The sequence below is a fragment of the Anabrus simplex genome, chromosome 9 (assembly GCF_040414725.1).
Source record: "Anabrus simplex isolate iqAnaSimp1 chromosome 9, ASM4041472v1, whole genome shotgun sequence".
NCBI lineage: Eukaryota > Metazoa > Arthropoda > Insecta > Orthoptera > Tettigoniidae > Anabrus > Anabrus simplex.
The window spans coordinates 12,564,728-12,587,956 of record NC_090273.1 but is presented as its reverse complement, the minus strand read 5'-3'; the positions used below and the strand labels follow the sequence as shown (position 1 = coordinate 12,587,956).

Genomic DNA, 23,229 nt, shown 5'->3' with positions numbered 1-23,229 from the left:
GGAAAGTTTAAGAATGCTGGCAACATAAAGAAAAGGACGAAAGATAGAAATATTTAACAAAACCGATAGGCTTGCTACCGGTACTGAATTTGTGCAGGAAAAATCTAACTGGGATTATCCGAGTCACAAAAGTTATTAGAACAAAGTCAATGGAGCAGCTGGATGGCACCATAGCCTACTCAAAGTCATTTTCAACAAGAAAATACAATTTGACTGGTGAGAAGTTTGACAAATCAAATAATTTCCAAAAACTTGAACCTTCCCAGACCATCTGACCTAAGGTCATCAAATGATTTTAACTGTAGCTGTTAACATTCAGTTTGCTGAAATCCATCCCACATAATTAGTTACTAGAAAATAAATATTACCACAATAGTCAATAGCATTCACTAGAGCAGCTGTTCCCAAACTGTGGTCCGCAGAGCCCTGGAGGACAATTAAATTGAAACAAGAAATTAAGTGGTTCAACCTATTCAATACAAGTAAATAAGAAATGTAGTATTACATTCTTATTTGGTTAAAAGTGGTACCGGTTTCGACCACCAATCTGGGTCATCATCAGCCGATTAAAAATACAAAAACAATGCATAGGGCCTGAAGATCAAGATTGCTAAATTAGGAAAGTATGACTTCCTAAAACAATGCATTTCCTGTTTTCCTATGCATTGTTTTTGTATTTTTAATCGGCTGATGATGACCCAGATTAGTGGTCGAAACCGGTACAGCTTTTAACCAAGTAAGAATGTAACACTACATTTCTTATTTACTTGTATTGAATAGGTTGAACCACTTAATTTCTTTTTTTTAAATTTAACTGTGATACAGTTCAATATGGAACATTATGAAATGTTTAAATGGACCCCTGGAGGGGCGCAACAATAATCTAAAGAGTCAGCAATAATAATGTAAGTATGTAGGAGATAAATTTTCTTGTACACACACAATTCATAGATCATTATTTTAAATTTAGGAACTATGTCTTCACTGTTATGTAACTCGTAACTTGGCAGATAGAGATTACAGGTTAGCAGCTGACTGTTAGTAACTCTAAAAGTGGCCGATAGCTATCATGGAGTGTCTTCACTGGCAGCTTAGTTTGGTACACAGCCAATTGCGCCAGCGCTGTCAAGTGTACCCGCTCGCACCATCATTTTATATTAGTTCCATTTAATCAAACTGCAGAAATCGAGCAGCGAACAGTCATGAAGTGTAACTGTAATAGTACTCACTCATGATAATTTGGATTACTGGTTGAAGAAAGGTTCATGAAAACTTTTAGTAATAGAGTGTGTCTCATTTGAAACAATGATCAATGATTCAACTGAGTTTGTTCTGGAAGCCTGATCTGCCAGCTGGAAAACTGTTCATCATCATCATCATCCTAAACCATCTCCAGTTTCCCGGGTGTGGTATATGAGCCTCCTCCATCTCATCCTGTCCTTGTACCATTCTTCCTCCACCAACTTGTCCCAATCATGACCTCTCAGCAGTCAACAAGTGCAAAACCGTAAATATGACAAAAATCTCTATTGGAATTTACTGTGGTAAATGTTGGGTATGATCAGAAGCCCCAGTGTTTGATGCATGGTGAAATTTTATTTAAGAAGAGTATGAAACCATTGAAATTCAAACGTCTCCAAACCATGCCAACTGACCGCCTTTGCAATAAACTCCTGAACTTCATGAAAAGAAGAGTACTCACGGACAGTATTACAGGAGGTGAGGAAAATTTAGTTTTAGCATCATATCAAGTTTCCCTATTCACTGCAAAACATGGCCAACCACGTACCATTGGAGAGAAGCAAAACTGATAGGAAGTATTGTAGTTGGTGAAAAGTACTCAAAACAATTGGGTGTTATGTGGGTGCTATATCGTTGTCTGAAAACACCATCAAGCGAAGAACAGAAGAAATGGCAGCAAATGTTAAAGATACATTGCTGGAACGAGTGAAACCTTGTGAATGTTAGACGCTGCAGCTGGATGAAAGCACTGATATTTCTAACAATACAACTTTTTTTAAAAAATTTTTTTTACTATTTGCTTTACATCGCATCGACACAGATAGGTCTTACTGCGACGATGGGACGGAAAGGGACTAGGAGTGGGAAGGATGCGGACGTGGCCTTGATTAAGGTACAGCCCCAGCATTTGCCTGGTGTGAAAATGGGAAACCACGGAAAACCATCTTCAGGGCTGCCGACAGTGGGGCTCGAACCCACTATCTCCCGAATACTGGATACTGGCCACACATGAGTGACTGCAGATTTCGAGCTCGGTTACAAAATGATTAACTTCAATTCGACAGCAATTTGAAAACATGATCCACTACGATTTGCTGTTTTGTTCAATCTTACCCGTGCATGCGTAAGCTGAAAGCATCTATGTGTTGGATGCATTGTTGCATCTGCTGTGAACCACTAACAACTTGCAACATCCCGCAGAACTGATTGATCTGCTGAACGAAGCTAGGTGGTTGTCGAGAGGCAAAATTTTGACCCGCTTGTATGAATTGAGTGATGAAGTTAGGCTACTTCTAATCTATGGGATATGCAATTTCAAGTACTTTTTCAATGATTTCTCGTGACTGGCAAGACTTCGTTATTTAACCAATACATTCAGTCACTTGAATGAATTAAATTCAAGCCTGCAAGGAATGCAAGTCACACACTTCACAGTCCAAAACAAAACTGATCGAACAATAAATAAAACGAGTATGTAGACGTGCCAAATCAGCTAACCTCAATTTCTTTCCCAGCACTTTATGATTTTGTGTATGAAAATGAAGTAATATTACAAGGCAGTGTAAGCGATATAGTGGAGGTCCTGTATCACAACTCCACGCCGCTGATCCACTTTTGGACCCATGACATTGCCTATATCCAACAATTTCTAGAAATAAATTACTGCATTTAATGCCTTTCATGGCAACGTACCTGTAGGAATGTACCATACCATTTCTGCTCTCGCACAAACGAGAATGAAGAACAGAAACATAACTAATGCAAACGTCAATCTTCGGTCTGAGTGACTACGCTTGTGAAACGCTTGTTCTCTGGAAAACACCACCATCTGTCCCACTGATCCAACAACCGCATGCCAAGGAAGTCTGCTTTATCACTTCTATGGATATAACTAATGAAGTATCTTTATGTAAATGAAGTTAAATTAAACTAAGGAAAGTAAATATTAATCCTAAAATATACAAATAAAATCAAACATGGTAACATTAGAAAATTCTTTTTTTGTTTTTTTGTTTACTGAATTCAGTATTATTGTTCTGCGGTTAGGGGCTCCTTGGTCATGCATGTGATATGCTAAGGGGGTCTCAGACGAAAGTTTGGGAAACCCTGCACTAGAGCATACAGCAGCCAGAAAATGAAACTGAAGAGTTCAGTGGAGTCTAAAGGAAGGAAGAGATCGCTTGTCGAGGGTGGGAAAAAAACTACTATTCTACTTTGCATTTGTCCCACATGCTGGCACTTGAATAATAATAATAATAATGGAAACAGCGTACCATTTAACCAAAGGCATTTTCAACAAAAGGTCCATATCTTTCAAAGCAAAGCTGAGGCATTACTTCAGTGCCATCTAACTAGAGGTCTTATACACTTCAGAATGTCTTGCAATGTACAAAAAAGTCCTGATCAAGAAACTGGAGGACGAAGAAAGGAAGAATCTGAGAAATATCTTAGGTCCCATTAAAAACAATGGGGAATACAGAAGACGGCAACGAAGAGCTATACACCCACGTAGAGAAGATTACCGATACCATCAGGAAGAGAATTATCTCTTATGGGCATGTGACACAAATGCACCCAACAAGACTGACCAACCGTATCATTACCTTCTTTCAGCAGAAGAAAACCAAAGGCGCTTGGATCATTGAAGAACTGGGAATCGCACATTATGACAACCAGGAGTGTGTCCTACTTAAGAAAAAACTCCAAGAGTTCCAGGGTTTCTGAGACAAGCCAAAATTAAAAACTGGAAAGTCAAGGACACAGGAGAGAGAATTATGACATTAAGAACGCAATATATAACTTTATTCCACACTGTCAATACTTCACAGTTTATTTTACTACCATCTGTACATATTTTGAGAGCTCCAAATGCTCTCTTCTTCAGCAGTGCAAAACATCAAAATACTTGGGACTTGTTACATCTACACAATACTTAATTGTTAATCCTACCTCATGAACATCATAAGACATATCCATAACACTATTAAAATATTGATAAATTCTCTATAAATCCAAAATGTGATTCCTTATAAGATCACAGCCTATCTTGTACGAAATCTATAAATAATAAGAATGATAATAATGAGAATGAAAAATATTGTCTCGAAATGTCAAAAAACTAACATCTTTGTCTAAAACAGTTCATTAATTTACAAACTTAAGTGCATCATCTTGTAAAAAAATATTTAAAATCTAAAATAATAATTCAAATATATGTCATAATATTAATTGTCAGCTATTTTTTCTCAAAACCTCTTTCCTTTATTCCTGCTTGATCTTTCTATGTATCTACACTGTGTGCCGCACCAAGTTTGCCTTGGTGACGCACTTCTTAGAATATACCACATTCTTTGACCGCTATCAACATTTCTGTCTATCTATTCCCTGGACGTGACGTATTACTTGTTTTCTCCTTGACAGAGCACGCTTCCGGCCATCAGCCGAAGTGTCTCCCAGGGCAGTCTTGTGCTCACTTTCTTTGGAATAAGATTGTTAGACGGTAAAGCCAACATGGCAGTCTACAAAACAATTCACATCTAGAGATGTGAAATATTTTACTTGTGTCGTTTACTTTTCCTGCCGTGGATTTATCCACTCAATTGCCCGACTCTTCCTTTGAGTTGCTATTTTGTGACTACCTAAAGGCACTGCACTCCGCCTGATTATTCAGGTAATTTTCATTTCTTGCTTGCTATGGTTGCGTGGGCATATTAGTTATATATTTTTCTGCTAATTTCATGTTTCATTTTACTGTAGGTTTCCATTGATTTTTGCGTGCTCTATTTTTCGTGTCATATAAACCTGTGAGGATGGAGGATGATATTGGTCTGTTGTGTGATTGTTTTGCGTGCATGTGATATGATGCTTGAGACCTACTACTTTTTATCATTCGTCGATTTATTTCATGGCCGAGCTCTGGATGTGTGATTCTGTGTTTTGACGCTATGACTGGTATTCATGTTCGTCCATGGCGAGGCGATATGGATACGTTGTGGGCGTGCTGGTCATGATGATGTTGCGGTGATTTAAGTTGGGATATGCCTTGCCTCGATGCGGCGATCCTTTATCATTCTTACGCATCTTGTATCGAGCTCATGAGTCCATGAAAGCACGTCTTGCTATGCGGATTACTGTATATTCGTTATGTGTCTGGACATACTGATTATTCTGATTTACGTACACTTCTCTTGGATCTCTGTGGTGCGTGTGTATGTGTGGTTGTGCTGTCTGTCTGCCTGATTAATAGTATTCTCCGTTTCTCAGAGTGTTATTTCCATTTTTATTTGCATTTTCTTTATTTTCATTCTTTGGGCTATTTGCTGGCCTAATTATTTAGTACCGTTTGTTGTGTTCCTTTGAATGTGTCTTCTTTCATTGTTAGGTTTGTTTACTCGCCTCATAACTATGGCAACCATCTTTTATCTTTCTTTTGTTCTTTGAGATGCTGCGTATTCGAGATGGGGGATTGTTGTGATGAATCGCGTCTCTGGTGATGCTCGTTCTTATACGCGAAGATATTTGAGTTGTGATCTGGATGTATCTAATGTTTTGATGTGTGTGAAGTTCCTTTAATGCATGTGCGTTTTATTATTTCACTGTGGGGAGCGACACGTCATATGTCATGCATACGACATAAGGTGGGGCAATCCAACTGTACGTTTGGAGATGTTTGGGATTATAAGAGGCGAATGTGGCCATGTTTGATTTGTGTTTGATGAGCCTCTTGATATCAACTGGATGTATGAGATAGACACCTGATGTAAACCTCAGTGAGTAACATTTGTTCCTATTCATTTTTTTTTTATCTATCTTGTTTGCTTTATGTTTATCAATAAACCTCCATATTTTTGACCCCATTCTTTCATTTGCTGGCAAGGGTTCTGGGTTCTTTCCATTCCCGTTCCTCCCCTTACTCTTATTAGGCTCGAGTTCAGCTCCAGGCTGTTTTAGTCTGTTCCAGCCCATCCACGGCCTATTAAAGAGGTAAGTAGGTAAGTATCCACGGACCTGTCGGTGTATGTACGTGAGAGTGTACGTGCATGTGTGCGTGAATGTCTTCGGTAGCAAAGTGTGCGTGTACGTGTGCGTTTGTGTGCATGTGTGCGTGAATGTCCTCGGGTAGCAAAGAGTGTGTGTATCCCCTGTATGTGTGGGTGTATGCGGTGGAACTGTTATGGATGTTAGTTCACTTTTACAAAAACCGTAAATTTGATTTTACTGATACGGATGACCATGTGATTCAGAACTGTCTTATTAAGCTAGTTGTAGCTGGAACAACTTATAGCATGCACTATCACATTTTACATTATCGTCCAAACCAAAACCAATTTTTAGTTTTCTTGGCTGAATATGACCTCAATGGAGGTCGAAACTAGTCCCTGAAAGTTTTAGCTTTTAAATTACTAATAAAGTAATGAATAGGTGGAACCTTTTCAGCTTCTTTAGCTTTTTAATTCTAATTGTCTTTCAATACGGATCATCATGAAAATCATTTCTTACAATTAGCTTTACGTCGCACCGACATATATAAGTCTTATGGCAACGATGGGACAGGAAAGAGCTAGGAGTGGGACGGAAGCGGCCGTGATATTAAGCTACAGCTCCAGTATTTGCCTGGCGTGAAAATGGGAAACCACAGGAAACCCATGTTCAGGGCCGCCGACAGTGGGGTTCGAACACACTATCTCTTAAATGCAAGCTCACAGCTGCATGCCCCTAACCGCATGGCCCACTCACTTGGTATTTTTTAAAATGCTTAACAGCACATATTATAGCAGATTAATCATGTACCAAAATTAAGAGGAAGAATCCATAAGAGAATATTGCTTTGTTTGATTACTTCAAGGATCCTCTTTGTCAGCGTTGTGTCACTTGTGAGTAAGCAATGAAATGATTTTTAAAATCTTACATAACTTCTTGTGGACGAAAGAGACCAGAGTGGTGAAACTTCTTAAATGATTTTGAAATTGCACAATGTGGACCAATAAGAAGGCTGGCCTTACATCCCAGGCTGTAGTTTTCTTTGAAGTATAAGATAGCTGAATTATGTGTCTTCTTTTCAACACCAACGGCATCCATCTGTTCAATCTTCTATTCATGCTAGATCATTCAGACAATTATCAGTCCAAATCTGGAACTTCAGGAATAGGCATTTACGTCCACACAACAGAGTTGTTCTCACTAAAGCCAGACAACCTATTGTTTCTTTCTTTCTTTCTTGACGCAGTAGCTATCTGGAACCCAACTGAAAGTAGACACAGATTTCTGAGCTGATGCACTGTCTGAAAATTTCAGTTGATACCTCTGCACTGTACATGAAATTATTGGAGCACAGTGTAACAACTCAAGCACATAATGCAAACTGCATCCAACGCTACTCCCCTAGTGGCATCTTCATTTAACACTGAGCAGGTCAGTGAATTCACTCCCACATACATGGATGTAACAATTAGGGTATGAAAACAAAGATTTACATTTTTGTGAAAGGCAGCAATTTTCAGCTGCATAACACTATATCTTTGGAATATGGCCATAATATTGGACTTAATCCACACCTAATGCCGGCCTGAGGAAGTTGGGAAAAGGTCAGGAATAAGAAGAATCAAACTTATTATAACGCCAGTCCAACACCTTAGCGTACTTCCCTTCGGTTCAGAGAGTCCCAGGTTGGAGATTTTAATCGCTTCTGATCAAGTCTTCCAGCTTGGGCACTAGGTGTTTGTCTCCTCTTCACATTCAGAGAACACACCGCAGAAACAGGCAATAGGTCGGCGCCAGGAAAGGCATCGGCCGTGACGATAAGACTATACCTTTGGAATGGTCTACTGTTGCCTATTGCTGAGTTCATTCCATTTGGCAACTTCTGAGAACATCTAATTAAGTACATTGTAAAAAGTTCCATAGGAGAACATGAAAGATGTTAAAGTGTATATAATATCTCAGTTTCTCAAATATCTTACGGTGTTTCTTTTTCTTTCTTCAGAATCTTCCTGCAGCATTTACAGGTTGCCTTGATAACTAAGGGTACCAAATACAATACAGATGAATTATATTGAAGTAAATAGCTTAACTGATTACTAAGTATGTTACTATGACATTAAGGAACAGTGCTTTAAAGGTCCATATGTAGGATTCCTAAATATGTAAACAGAACCTCGGAGTGCAATTAAAGCAAGTACTGTAATAAAAATCCTTATTTAGGCCGAACCTCTTGGAGAAATCAGCAGAGAATTTAGGGATAGTCTCTTTTGTTCCTATCATCAAACGAATGACAGTCACAGACTTGAAATTACATCGTTCTCAGAAGCATTTAATAACCAGGACCGTGGATATGAATACGAGCCTCCGTGGCTCAGGCGGCAACCCACCGGCCTCTCACCGCTGGATACCGTGGTTCAAATCCCGGTCACTCCATGTGAGATTTGGGCTGGACAGGTGTTTCTCTGGGTACTCAGGTTTTCCCTGTTATCTTCCATTCCAGCAACACTCTCCACTAATATTTCATCTGTCTCTCATTTACCATCGCCCCAGAGGAGTGCGTCAGGCTTCGGCAACTGGCACATTTCCTATCCTCGCCGCTAGATGGGGCTTCGTTCATTCCATTCCTGACCCGGTCGACTGACTGGAAACAGGCTGTGGATTTTCATCGTGGATATGACTTTTCTGCATTAACTTCTTCAGGCTGGCTTTCGTGGGTCTCAATGAGTTCGTGGGGTCTACAATGTATCCATGGGAAGAATGTGGCTGGAAGGACCGCCCGTCTATTGCTGTCACCAGCAGAGAGACACTGCACCTCTTTATACACGATAAACCCTTTCTCCCTTAAAGCACTGATGGTGGATGATGATTTGGCTGTATGACGACTCGAGTTCCATGAAAGCTCACCCTGTGGACAGGCTCCCAGAACATGGGAAAATGTTTCAATCTCTCTGTGGAACTAACAGATTTTCTGCTACTAAGCTCACTGGAGGGGATGGTTATGGGTAATATTGACATGTGTGTTAATCATTGATTTTTTTTTTTCACTTTTTGTTTCCCAATTGGCTAGATTTTGTAGCACTGACAGTTAATTTTGACATTTGGTTTTTTCACTAGTCGTTACATTATGAGCATCTGTGAAGGAGTGTGGAAATTTTCTAAGTGATTTTTGCTGGATTTTTAAAGTTTATTCTGTTGTACTCTCTACTATTTTATTTCAATGCCCCAGAGGAGTACGACAGGCTTCAGCAGCCGGCACAATTCCTATCCTTGCCACTAGATGGGTGCTTCATTCATTCCATTCCTGACCCGGTCAAAAGACTGGAAATAGACTGTGGATTCTCATTTTCATATTGATTTTCATCATTACTTGCCATAGGTCCTTTTTTTACTTTACTGTAAGAATGTATGTACTGAGGGTGGAAGACGTATAGCAGTTCTATGGGGAGGAATACTACCTTTGCAACCTGGTGATTCTGAAATTCACATCCACATTCACATCGTCAAAAACCAATGTTATAAAAAGGGACAGGATAAGGGAGGAGATATGTATTAATTACACATTTTCACAGTTTTGAGTTTCTGTATATCCAGAGGTAGTACAATTCTGGATTCAAAATGTCCAGAGAATTTGAAGACTACCCTGAACAGCGTGCAGTGTTGTGGCTAGCGAGCTAGCAAGCAGCAGAGGAGAGCAAGGAGCGAGATGGTGTCGTCACCACTCTTCCACTCAGGCTACCTGTAGCTTGCCGCACACTGGCAGCCATGACAGCGCTCCGTGCCACAGGATGCCCGGCTGGAGGAGTGGATCAATCTTGTTTCTACGCCAATTATCAATAAATGCTTCTCAAATACCATTACCAGCAAAACCTGTAACATGTAAGAGAGTATAGCTGGAAGTTGTACTGCATCCTACCGCACAGAGCATGAACAGTGGACGCCTATTAACAACCTTGGACTTTCTGAAAATCTTAATGACAGGAATACAAAAAGAAACAACTGATTACATACAGTTAGTATATAGCAGATTGTATTTTTCTTTCTAAATTAATACAGGACATTCCATATGAAATTGGACAGCAAAACAAATGATAAATGTTTAATATCTTTGAACCGTCAGTCTGGCTAGGGTTACCTGCTACAAGATGAAGTAGACCGTACAGCCAGCGACTCAACACTGAGTATTGGGTGGCAGTAAAGAACCCAACTTTCTAAAGGGGCCAGTGGCATTGGGCGAAGTAGCTCCTTTAGTTAGGTACTTGTCCCCCAGTGGAGGAAACTCTGCTGAAACCCAGCAGGCAGGGATTGATTGCCAAGTTAGGGGTGACCTCACTGAAACCTGGCAGTCAGGTATAAAACGCCTGTGGGTATGGCAAGCTCACCGTAGTAACAACCTGTATGAAGCATCCAAGTCAAACAAAACAAAGATCAAAGGAGTACCCCAGAAGTGATGTGTATATCTTATGTCTCCAGTGAGGTGCAAGAAGTATACAGAGGTCAATGACACACAGCCCGACTCAGGAGCTCCCTGGATCTGGAAGATCTTTCAACAATGAAGTGCTAGGACATACGGTACTCGTTTCTGCTCAATATCAGCTTCCTCAATTCAAGAGCCATCATTATATTAAATATTTAATACAGTATTTTTACCGACACATCAAATTTTTATAGCAATATAATGTACAAACTATTAAAGATAGGACCTTCATTTCTTTACAACTGTTTTCATCATAACCCAGCAGCATATGTCCACTCCAGCAAACCAGGTACAGGTTCGTGTTCAGAAAATATATGACTGCACTCAGTTATGCCAGGAACTACTGCTTATTCACATCCAGTGTTCAGTTATCTAATAGCTATATCTATGACCACTCAGTCAGTAGGTTGTTGGTGATACAGTGGTCCCTTTCGTTCTAACGTTGCCAGCCCCTGAATGATCAACACACAATCCATTCTGAATCTCCTACTATTTTTGCAGTACTCTAAAATTCTTCTCTCAAATTCAACTTGACCTGTCTGTAATGAGAGACTCGTGCAATGATTGTACTCAGTCTAATGACATGCCTTTTGCTTGCCCCGCTGTGATCTACCAACTATGATAAACATTAGCTCTCTTTATCCAAAGTCCAATCATATTTTGAATAAGTAATGAAGATGATACTGTAATAAAATACAATAACTGGATTAAAAACTTAGCTATTTAACGTGTTCTGGAAACATTTATTAAATACTAGCATGTGCCCGCAGCTTTGCCCACATTTATTAATTCAATTGCTTTAGATGTTCCTAAACCGTTTAATTAAATGAAAAAGAAAAAATATATTTAACATCATCATCATCATCATCATCTTCCTTCCAAGTATTGGGCCATGTGACCCGTTACGGTCTTGCATTTTACTTTTTGCAAGACTTGAAAGCAGTCAAATGTCCTTCCGACGGGTTGCTAGCCTGAAGGAAGTAAGACCATTGGTGGGGCTGCCACCTCTCAGCTAATGGACTAGCTGAAATCACAGCATTTCCTCCATAATGGATGTAACGGTTATACCGCCGTGACTCTGTCAACAGGGCTGGGAACAGGTTTTCATCTCGGGAAGGTGAGGTTGGCCTTTGGGCAGGAGAGGTTATGTCATAATCATCATCATCATCCTTCCAAGTACTGGGCCATGTGGCCCGTTACGGTCTTGCATTTTCTTTCCATCGCTTCATTGGACGTCCTATAGATCTCTGTCCTCTTGGCTGATAGCGTAGGATCTCCTTTGGTAGTCTTCCAGATTCCATCCTTTGAACATGACGTTTCCAGTTTTCTTGGTAATCATAGATGTAATTGATTACTGATTTCACATTCAGTCCCTTAAGCACATCTTCATTTCTTATACGATCCCATTTCGTATAGCCTGCTGTTCTGCGCATGAATGTCATTTCACGTGCTGTAATTCTGGAAATGTCTTGAGTTCTTATTGTCCATGCCTCACTGCCGTAGCAAAGGGTTGGTCTGGCTAAAGTGTTATAAAGACGTAAGCGAGTGTGTTTCTGGACAAGAGATGGCTTCATGATATGATTTATGATTCCTGTTGTTCTGGTAAATTTGGTTATTTTTGCAGAGATATCAATTTCTCCTTGGTAAGATAAATTGTATCCCAGATAATTGAATTCGTTGACTCTTTCCAAAATTTTATTATCTAAACAGATTTTACTCGGGATAGGGTCCTTCCCCTTAAAGGCCATTATTTTGCTCTTTTGTGGTGAAATGATCATGTCGAATTTTGAAGAGACTTTCTGTAGATTAAATACTGACCACTGAAGATCATCTTCTGATGATGCTACCATTGCAACATCATCAGCAAAGAGTATGGCATCTAGATGTGTGAGATATCTGCTGACTGGGATTGATCCATGCCTTTCATGCCTCCATTCCTGTATTATGTTGTTCATATAGATTATGAACAGCAAAGGAGAAAGTCCACAACCTTGTCTCACACCTCTGCTGATCGGTTTCCATTCAGTCTGATGATTACCTAACTTTATTGCAATAAGGTTGTCACTGTACATGTTGTATATGTTATATATTAACTGTTGTGGGACATTATCTTCTGCTAAGATATTAAGAAGTCTGTTCCTGTTAACTAGGTCAAAGGCTTTCTTAAAATCAACAAATGCTATGTGAGTTTCCAAGTTAAATTCCCTGCGTTTTTCGACTAAGATTTTCAAGGTAAAGTAAGCTATTTAACATCATTTTCACTTTTAATATTGGTCATTTATTATTTTAATATTTCACCCCCTTTCCACCCCTGCCCGTAGGGGTGTCTTACCCTACAGTTTTCTATCCCAAACAGTAAGTCATATGAGTATAATGCTTGGTTGAGAGCTTGCTGGAACATGCACAGGTACATCCATGATCTGTCATTTTGGACATTCCTTTCACCCCTTCTAACCTCCATCCCATTTGGGAATGAACTTTGGCTCAAACGGCATCCAGAGTGTCACGGTTCATCTCAGCTACCCCACAGACTATTAACTTGCCACTAATATTGGTCATTTTTTGAATTTTTACATTTCACCCTTTTCTTTAGGAGTGCTAGGGATTTCTTGCACCTACAGTAACTTGTTTTCAGATAGTTACATGTCAATACCACGTCCAGCTCCATGGCTAAATGGTTAGTGTGATGGCCTTTTGTCACAGGGGTCCCGCGTTCGATTCCCAGCAGGGTCAGGAATTTTAACCATCCTTGGTTAATTTCCCGTCCGAATAGAAGAAAGGATATGTTATTCCAGTCTTTAAGAAAGGTAACAGATCTTTATTTGTCAATTACAGACCAGTAGTTCTTCTTTCACTCATTTCCAAAGTAGCAGAAAGAGTCGTGTACAAAGACTTGTACAGTGCAGTCAGTGGTTTAATTAATATTAACCAGCATGGTTTTGTCCAGAAACGCTCGACTACCACCAATCTTCCTGTGTACTCCCACTTCATATCTAGCGCTCTGGACAATTGCAAGCAGGTTGATGCCGTGTACACGGACTTTTCCAAGGCTTTCGACTCTGTGCAGCATAATGCTCTTCTGACTAAGTTGTCAGCGTATGGCATTCATGAAAGCTTGCTTGAATGGTTTAAATGCTATCTTTACGACACGAGATATTCAGTAAAATACGAGGGTATCATTTCTTGTCCTTATCAGACTATGCCTGGCGTTCCACAAGGTTCACTACTGGGACCTTTGTGTTTCCTTCTATTTATTAATGATCTGCCATCACAAATCCATTCATGCAACTATCTGCTCTATGCTGATGACAAACTCTACAGGGTAATTAAAAAGATGAGTGACTGAATTGTTACAGTCTGATATAAATAATATTAGTGATTGATGCAAAAAGTGGCATTTAAACCTAAATATTTCAAAGTGCAGTGTAATATCTTTCATGAGAAAATTGCAAGTCAGTGTATTCAATTATCATATAAAGGATCAAGAAGTGAAGCGTGTTAATAAAATTAACGACCTTGGTGTTATTTTTAGTAATCAAAATTATCTATCTTTCAATGAGCATGTGTTAAATATTATTAACAAGGCATTTAAAACATTAGGCTTCCTCAAAAGAAATTGCAAGAGTTTTAAATCTGTTGTCCCTTTGAAAACCCTGTATTTCTCGCTTATACGATCTAATCTAGAGTACTGCTCTGAAGTGTGGATCCCCTCACAGCAATACTTAGTTAATGCCTTAGAGCGACTACAGATCAGATTCTCAAAATGGATCAGTAAAAAGTGTTTGGGTATCAAGCTGCCATCGAAAGATTATGATTTGTTTTGTACAAACATGTGTATTGAGTCTCTTAGAACTAGGCGCAGGTATGTCAATGCACGTTTCATACACCAATGTATCGGTAATTTCCTTGACTGTCCCAATTTACTCCAGTTGCTACCAATTCATGTTCCTTCCCGCAACACCCAACAGGCTATCACCTTTCACTTACCAAGGTGCAGAACAGAATCACACAGGAACTCTCTGTTTATGTAGGCCCTAAGATCCCTGAATGAAATTAGCAGGATGGTGGATATATTTCACACATCAGCTAGTGAAATTCGCAGACATCTTATGGACGCTTCATAGACAGTGTGTTGCTCCTTGTAACTTGTTCTGTGTATTTGGTAACTGAAAGTTATACTTCCTTCGGTCATTTCAAATGTTAAACACTTTACTGTTTTCATGGTTTCTTTTCTTCCTTATGTGTTTTGTAAATATGCATATATTATATATTGCTTAGTTATAAGTAGTAGTAGTAGTAGTAGTAGTAAGAGCTGTTAATATTGTTATTATTTGAATGTATTATATCATCTGTAATTGGAGAATTAATAAATCTCTTCATGATAAATAAACAAATCAAATCAAATTTCCCTGGCACGGGGGCTGGGTGTATGTGTTGTCTTCATCATCATTTCATCCTCATTCGCCTACGGGAGTCAAATCAAAAGACCTGCACCGGACGAGCCGAACCCTTCCTGGGATTTCCCGGCACTAGAAGCCATATGCCATTTATTTTTTTTAACCACGTTCAATGACATGTTATTGTGGTTTCTGTTAATTATACCAAGAGGTCCCCAATGGCTATTTACTGCACTGTATATGGTTTCACTTTATTCAAAAGATTAACAATTATATACCATAAGTTATGTAATATGATGGAACCTTTCATTTTTGTGATTCAGTACCAACCATTTCAACCACAAGCCTAAGATGGTGAAACTTTATCCAACGTTTTAGAATGGAACCTTGACGTGATATATAACTCGACGATGTGTACCAACCAAGACATGCTGTGTAACAGAACTTTATTTTAACACTCCTTCATTGTATATTTTCATGTCTTAACTTGCCAATTTTTAGTTTTCTTGGCTGAACATGACCTCAATGGAGGTCAAAACTAGTCCCAGAATGTTTTAGCTTTTACATTACTAATAAAGTATTGAATAGGTGGAACCTTTTTAGCTTCTTTAGCTTATTTGTCTTTAATACGGATCATGAAAATCATTGCTTCCGATAAAAATGCTGACTTGAGAGGTATTTGTAGGTGGCATTCTGTAACTACTAGGCCTACATCAATCAACACGTGATGCACAACTAACACACCGCAGACCTGCAACTACGAGCTAGCAAGTAGGAACTCAGGGATTCACCAAACATATGAGTGATCACATACTGATACTTGATTGGACTGCATAATCACAGGAGTTCAGCGGAGGATCTCCTGATTTTAACAACAGGGAATTGCTTCACGTCTTGGGACTTCCTTCTTTTACACTCACCCCAGTTTTGTTTTTTAAAGCATTTGACTGAAATTACTTTTCTTGTTAGCCAATAAAAAAAAGGGAATCAGTAACTGATAAATGGCGGTTAGGAATGAAATATGCACATAAAATGTCAGCTTTGGGTAAAATATGCTATTTGAATTCAAAATAAAATAAGCAAGAAAAACCATTTTCCTGCAGAATAAGCATTTAACTTAGAAGCACTAACAAACATGGTTAAAACTGCTTAGCAAGGTGTGTCTTACAAAATAAACCTTTCTGTTCAGCTTCAGAACTGTGAAAAAGAATAGGTATTTTGCTTAGAAATCTGGGCTCTACTGATGACAGTGATAAACATCAAGAAAATTGCTTTGGGATGCACTGAGAAAATAAAACAAGTTAGACAGAGCAGAAGTGCAAATTATATAAGCTTTGTACAAAAACACATGTGACAGAAAAGACCCAAGATAGGAGGAACAAAATAGTTTGATGTGGAAAGAGGACTTTGGTAATGAAGCGTACTGTCTCCCATATTCTTCATCACTGTCGTGGATGAAAGATGGAAGGAAACACAGCAAAGACCTTACTGTTCGCAAATGACTTAGTGATAAAATGAAATGGGAAAGTACTTACAAGAACAAGTTAATGACAGCTGATAGAAGATGAAGACAGAAGCTGATAGAAGAGTAAAACAGTAGTGATGACAAGAACCAAGCGTGATAACTAAATGTTTTGTGTCATGCAGCTGTGAACTTTCATTCGGAAGATGCTAGATTCAAACGCCCACTGTAGGCAACACTGAAGATGGTTTCCAATTTTCACACCAGGCAGCTGGCAGGGCTGCGCAGTCACCATAAGACCTGTCTGTGTCTACGTTGGGGAAACATAAAACAAATGAAAAGAAGTGATAAGAAAGGAAGGAAGGAAGGAAGGAAGGGGGAAGAAAGAAAAACCTCTCAGGATACAGTCAAGGAGAGTATAGCCTAGAGAAGAGAAAACAAAAGACAGAAGAAACATTAGAAGCAGGAAAGGAGTGGTGGAGAGGCAGGCAACAATGGAGGGCCTTGATTCATAATCCGACCCAAGAGAGAATTGGAAATGGGAACTGAGGAAGAAATTTTAACTATTTTCCGTGAGCACTATTACAGTTAGGAATTTTATACAACATTTTGATGCTTTTATATCTATTTTTAAAACTGTTGAAATTTTTAGAAAACCAAAGTTAATTTCTTCCAGTTTTTAGTCCAACTTAGCATGGAATGTTCCATACATCAACCAACCATTTGAACTCCTCTCATCGAGTTTACTGTTAAGAATATACAAGCCACCGTGAGTGTAGAATTACAAACATCATGAAAAATCGGAGACATGCCCAGCAATTTAAAGTTCTATTGAGTCACTGGGGGGTAGCAGCCTTTCAGAAGTTGCAAGGGCAGCAGTCTATATGATTGACTGATATGGTCTTGTAATAATACTTAACATGGCTTAGCTGTGTTGATACTTCTACACGGCTGAGAGCAACGTGAAACTACAGGTGTACCGGTAACTACCGAGGACATGCAGTTCTCTCTGTATGGATGATGTACTGTCCCCCATTCGGATCTCCGGGTGGGGACTACACGAGAGGGGACAATCATCAGGAAGGATAATGACATTCTGCGAGTCAGAGCGTGGAATGTTAGAAGTTTAAATCGCTGTGGTAGGTTAGAAAATCTGAAAAGGGAGATGGATAGACTACAGTTAGATGTAGTTGGTATAAGTGAAGTACGCCGGCAGGAAGAGTAAGATTCCTGGTCAGGCGAATACAGAATTATGAACACAAAATCAAACAGGGGAAATGCAGGAGTAGGTTTAATAATGAATAAGAAAATAGGGCAGCAGGTAAGCTACTACGACCAGCATAGTGAAAGGATTATTGTGGTCAAGATAGACACGAAGCCAATGCCCGCCACAATAGTGCAGGTCTATATGCCTACTAATTCAGCAGATGATGAGGAAATCGAAAGAATATATGAAGAGATAGAAGATTGAATAGAGTATGTAAAAGGTGATGAGAATCTAATTGTGATGGGAGACTGGAATGCAGTGGTAGGCCAAGGAAGAAAAGGTAATACAAGCAGGAGAATTTGGATTGGGACAAAGGAATGAAAGAGGAAACCGGCTGGTTGAATTCAGCACCAATCACAATTTAGTCCTGGCTAACACTTGGTTCAATCACCACGAACGACGGCTGTACACATGGAGGAGACCTGTAGACACTGGAAGGTATCAAATAGACTTCATTATGATTAGGCAGAGATTTAGAAACCAGGTGTTTGAATGCAAGACTTTCCCAGGAGCAGACGTGGACCCTGAGCACAACCTGTTAGTCATGAAATGCCATATGAAGTTGAAGAAATTGAAGAAAGGAAGGAATGCAAGGAGATGGGATCTAGACAAGTTGAAAGAATATAGTGTGAAGGATTGTTTCAAGAAACATGTAACACAGGGACTAAATGAAATGGCTGAAGGTAACACAGTAGGGGAAGAATGGACAGTCATGAAGAATGAGATCAGTAACCTGAAGAAAAGTTAGGAAGAAAGGAAACATCAACTAAGAAACAATGGATAACCCAAGAGATACCGTACTAGATCTGAATGACGAAAGTACAAGAATGCAAAACATGAGGGCAGAAAAGAAAACAGGCAAATAAAGAATGAAGTAGATAGAAAGTGCAGGACAGCTAAGGAAGAATGGCTGAATCAGAAGTGCAAGGATGTTGAAGGTCGTATGGCCCTAGGAAAGGTAGATATTTCATACAGTAAAATCAAGGAAATCTTTGGAGAAGGGAAAAGTATTACTCACACACTTTTTAGTGATAGATTTAAGTATGGGGCAAGGAGTAAGGAGGAAGTTCTCCCGGTTCCGGTAATAATGCCAACTGAATGGAAATGAAATCTGAATTGAATCGATAATATGATCGATCGATATGAATTTTCTAAACCTTTATAATCTTAAGCCAACAACTGTGTCACACACACATTATATAACATTTCTAGATGTGAATCTTGTTCCTAGCATGAATTCTATAGTTTGTCTTTGCTGTGTAAACAACAACAGTACTAGTACGTAAAGTGTACGCCAGATGTCGCACAGCGATGCATAATACCAATATAAATGGTCCGTTATTGGACATTATAAATTTTCCAGCTAGCTCATTCTTGGCTGCCAGCGTTTCGCCCTCGTGTGCTAGGGTGGGCTCATCAGTTGGTACCTAGCACACCTACCAATACGCTGGCCAGTGCATACCGTGGAGGCCACTGCGTAGGCTATTATTTCAGATTCCCTATGGGAATCAACATCTATATCATCTGATGGCCAGGCAGGCATCAATTTTTGGTGATGAGACGGGGTCTCTTGGTGCATTGGCACTGCCGGTGGCTCCAGTTAGCCTACGCAGTGGCCTCCACGGTATGCACTGGCCAGCGTATTGGTAGGTGTGCTAGGTACCAACTGATGAGCCCACCCTAGCACACGAGGGCGAAACGCTGGCAGCCAAGAATGAGCTAGCTGGAAAATTTATAATGTCCAATAACGGACCATTTATATTGGTATTATAAATTTGCTCATTCAGGACAAATATTTCAGATTCCCTATGGGAATCAACATCTATATCAGCGATGCATAAGCGATTCATAGTTTGTGTTTCAAAGGTTGCCAATATGAATCTCGAAGATAACCGAGGTCGACCGATTCAGCAGCACTAGGGTGTCCATCTATCACTAAAAAGTGTGCGAGTAATAGGTGTATGAATATTAAGAGCTCAGATGGAAAACCACTTCTAGGGAAAGAAGACAAGTCAGAAAGATGGCAGGAACATATCCAACAGCTGTATCAAGGTAAAGAAGTAGATGATAGTGTTCTGGAACAAGAGGCTGTTGATGCTGATGACATGGGAGACCCAATTTTGAGGTCAGAATTTGACAGAGCTTTGAGAGACCTAAGTAGGAACAAGGCACCAAGAATTGATGACAAACCCTCAGAATTACCGACTGCCTTAGAAGAAACAAGCATGGAAGAGTTATTCCGTTCAGTGTGTAAGATGTATGATACAGGAGAAGTGCCATCTGATTTTCGGCAGAATCTTGTTATACCTATTCCCAAGAAAGCCGGTGCTGATAAGTGTGAAAACTACCACACCATTAGTTTCGTATCTCACGCCTGCAAAATTTGAACACTTAGACCTATTATTTACAGAAGAATGGAAAGACAAGTAGAAACCGAGTTGGGAGATCAATTTGGCTTCGGAAGAAATGTGGGAACACGTGAAGCAATCCTGACTTCACGGCTGATCTTAGAAGACCAAATTAAGAAAGACAGGCCCACGTGAATGACAGATCTAGAAAACGCATTCGAATATGCTGATTGGACCAAGCTGTTTGAGATTCTGAAGGTGATCGGGATCAGATACCGAGAAAGGAGAATTATCTACAATCTATACAAAAACCTAGTATTTTCACACCTCTACTCCTTCTTTGTACCCTAATGAACATATCTAATAGCATATCACGGCGCCTACAAGTGAACTGGAGATAGCGTGAATGTGTACAGTAACCAGTTCTACAACAAAATAACATAAGCTACCCCTGGTCACTCATTTCTTGATAATCATCATTACATGCCCTAATGTTCCACTATAATTTACAACATTTAATAGTGGTGTTCCTACTATTTAATTTCATTTTTTCTAATGAACTGTGTACAGTAATGGGTACAGCCTGGATTTTTAAGCACTAATGGGTTACAACACACCTATTTTAGTGAATAGAAAGTATCTGCTAGCCTGCACAAAGGTTCAGTCATCAAATGTGCATAAATGTTCAGGTAAGGCCTTTTAGAACCCTTAAAATTTCAGCAGCTCACCTACATAGCTGCAGAACATACTGGACGTCACTTGTTACTTGCCAAACAGGCACGCATTCTGACCTAATAGTGCTTAGAAATCCGGGCTCTAGTGATACAAGTTTGTGGTCTTATATACCAATACGGAACAAAAAGTTCAAAGTGACCTAATCAATACCTATTTTCTAACTCATCAATTTTCTGCAGATAAAACCAAATCTGTAACCAACAATCCAAAAACCACACCAATCAATTCACACAAATTTGTAGAGAAAAATAATCTTCAATCTACTGAAGAAAGCTTATACCAAAGAGAATTAATTATGGCAATGCCCCAAGTTAGAAAGAGAAGAACAGCTAGGCTGTCAGCTAATGATAATCCATATGGTTTTCTACAAGGTTATATCTTTAACCTTTGACAAAATAAGCCAAAGAAAGGAAAGTAACATAAAAATACAGACATGAACATGGGTAGGTTTACACAACCAACTTCTAATAGAGAACTCTTTATATCCAGCAACATGTACAGTACGGTACCTGTCTTACAAAAGTCAAGTGACATCAAAATGACAAACAATGGGAAAAGCAAAATCGAGGCATAGCTTACTACCGTACTAAAGTTTTCCCATTGTGACTGTACAAGTAAGTCATGTGACATCAATCAGATCTAATGACACACTGTTGACACTTAAAATCAGAAACTATATTTAATAACATACCTGTTCACAACTTCCTGCACAACAAACCACTTATGTTTGGGCTTTGGTTTCAACAGAACGCTTGGGGTGACTTCCTCTTCCTCATCACTTACAATCGATTCACTTTTCTTATCCTCAGTGTCAACAGAATCATTAGTCTCTTCACTTTCAGACATGCGAGTCCTTTTACGAGTCCTGTCATCTGCAGCAACTGTATTTTCTTCAGTATCTCGAGATTCATCCATCTCTGCATCTACCACAGCAGAACTATTCTCCTGATGACCAGAATCAGGACTGCTTCGTCCTTCTGTTTTAACGGGGGTTTTTTCTGCAGCATTTTCATTATCTTCATCAGAACTGACAGACAATTCTGACTTTTTATTCCTATAGTTCCGGTTCTTAGTCTTTGGTTTCTTAACAAATGTTCCATCCTTCTTATCAGAACTTGCTGGCTGGCATTCACCCTCAGACTGTACTTGTTCCTGCCCTTCAGATGTTTTAGGTTTTTTGGATCCGTCCTCTTCTGAGCTGTTTCCCGACTTCTCGACGGATATACCACTGTCATCCTTCTTTATCTGACGTTTAATTCTTGTTTCACATTCAACTAAAGTATCCCTAAGAGTATCTCTAAATTTCTGCTTATCAATACCATTTGCTATGTCTCCAAAAGGTCCTGCTGCATTATTTTTACCGTCTTCGGTAACAGCAGTAGGATCACCGTCGACTTCCATGGTATCGGGAATATCTGCACCTGAAGCCATCATCCAAATTTGGCTCTACTGTTGCATCCTAGAAATCTTAATAATTAAACTAGCTCTTTCTTTTTATTCCAAAGGCAGGTGTATCAGCCATTTTGTAGCACGGGCAAGCCTTTTAACCAACAAGTCTTACAAACAAGGAATCAAGTAAATTCAATAACGCATTATAAAAGGAATAGTCCGAGAAATATGGCACGAGACAAATCGCACTCGATCCTCACAGAACATTCACGATTAAATAACCAAGCACAGATGATCTTCCGTACGTACTATTATTTAGGGAACATGTCACTACTAATCCACTTATCATACACTTCTATCAGTTTGTATATTATAACTTAATTTGCGTCTTATGTCAGACATGTTTTGGTCCTTAAAATAGCGATCTGTTATTAGATTAGAAAAAAAAAACAAGTTTAAAGGAGCTTGCAATCACAATCAGTTAATTCCCAATTTATCACAATGCACGCTGAAATGAAGTAAATAAGATCTCCAGACGAGAAATCGCCTATTGCACCAAATCCCTACAAATTTTCTGTCACTCTTCGCTTCGTGTTCTATTACTCATAACAACCCCGTCTCCATCACACTGAACAGCTGATTCAACGCCACCTTTGTGCCAACCTTCAAACTTCCTCCTCATCCTATAAACACTGATTTAGTGATGGAACTTCTTCTTCTCCCTCTTCGTTTTCGATTGGTTTCAGCTGAAGCTCTCAAACCAGACACGAAGAACTTTGATAAAAGGTTGCCAACCTCAGCACTTTAGTACTAGATCTAGTACTTTATGAACGTTTGTAGTAGGTACATTGGTTATTTTTATGGAAATCTAGTATCTTTTACGGAGATAGAATAGAAGCTCTTCTACTGCAGCAGAAGAACAAGAAAGAAATTGA

The 23,229-nt window shown here is 39.3% G+C and overlaps 1 protein-coding gene across 1 annotated transcript in view; it reads right to left on the bottom strand.

Moving 5' to 3' along the window:
• Positions 1–22,963, bottom strand: part of LOC136881086 (DDB1- and CUL4-associated factor 8) — a 128,610-nt gene extending 105,647 nt beyond the window's left edge. The window contains exon 1 of the mRNA XM_067153705.2: positions 21,597–22,963. Coding sequence (XP_067009806.2) covers positions 21,597–22,339 — 743 coding nt within the window. The 5' untranslated portion in view covers positions 22,340–22,963. The remainder of the gene's footprint in view (positions 1–21,596) is intronic.
• Positions 22,964–23,229: the final 266 nt, after the last annotated feature.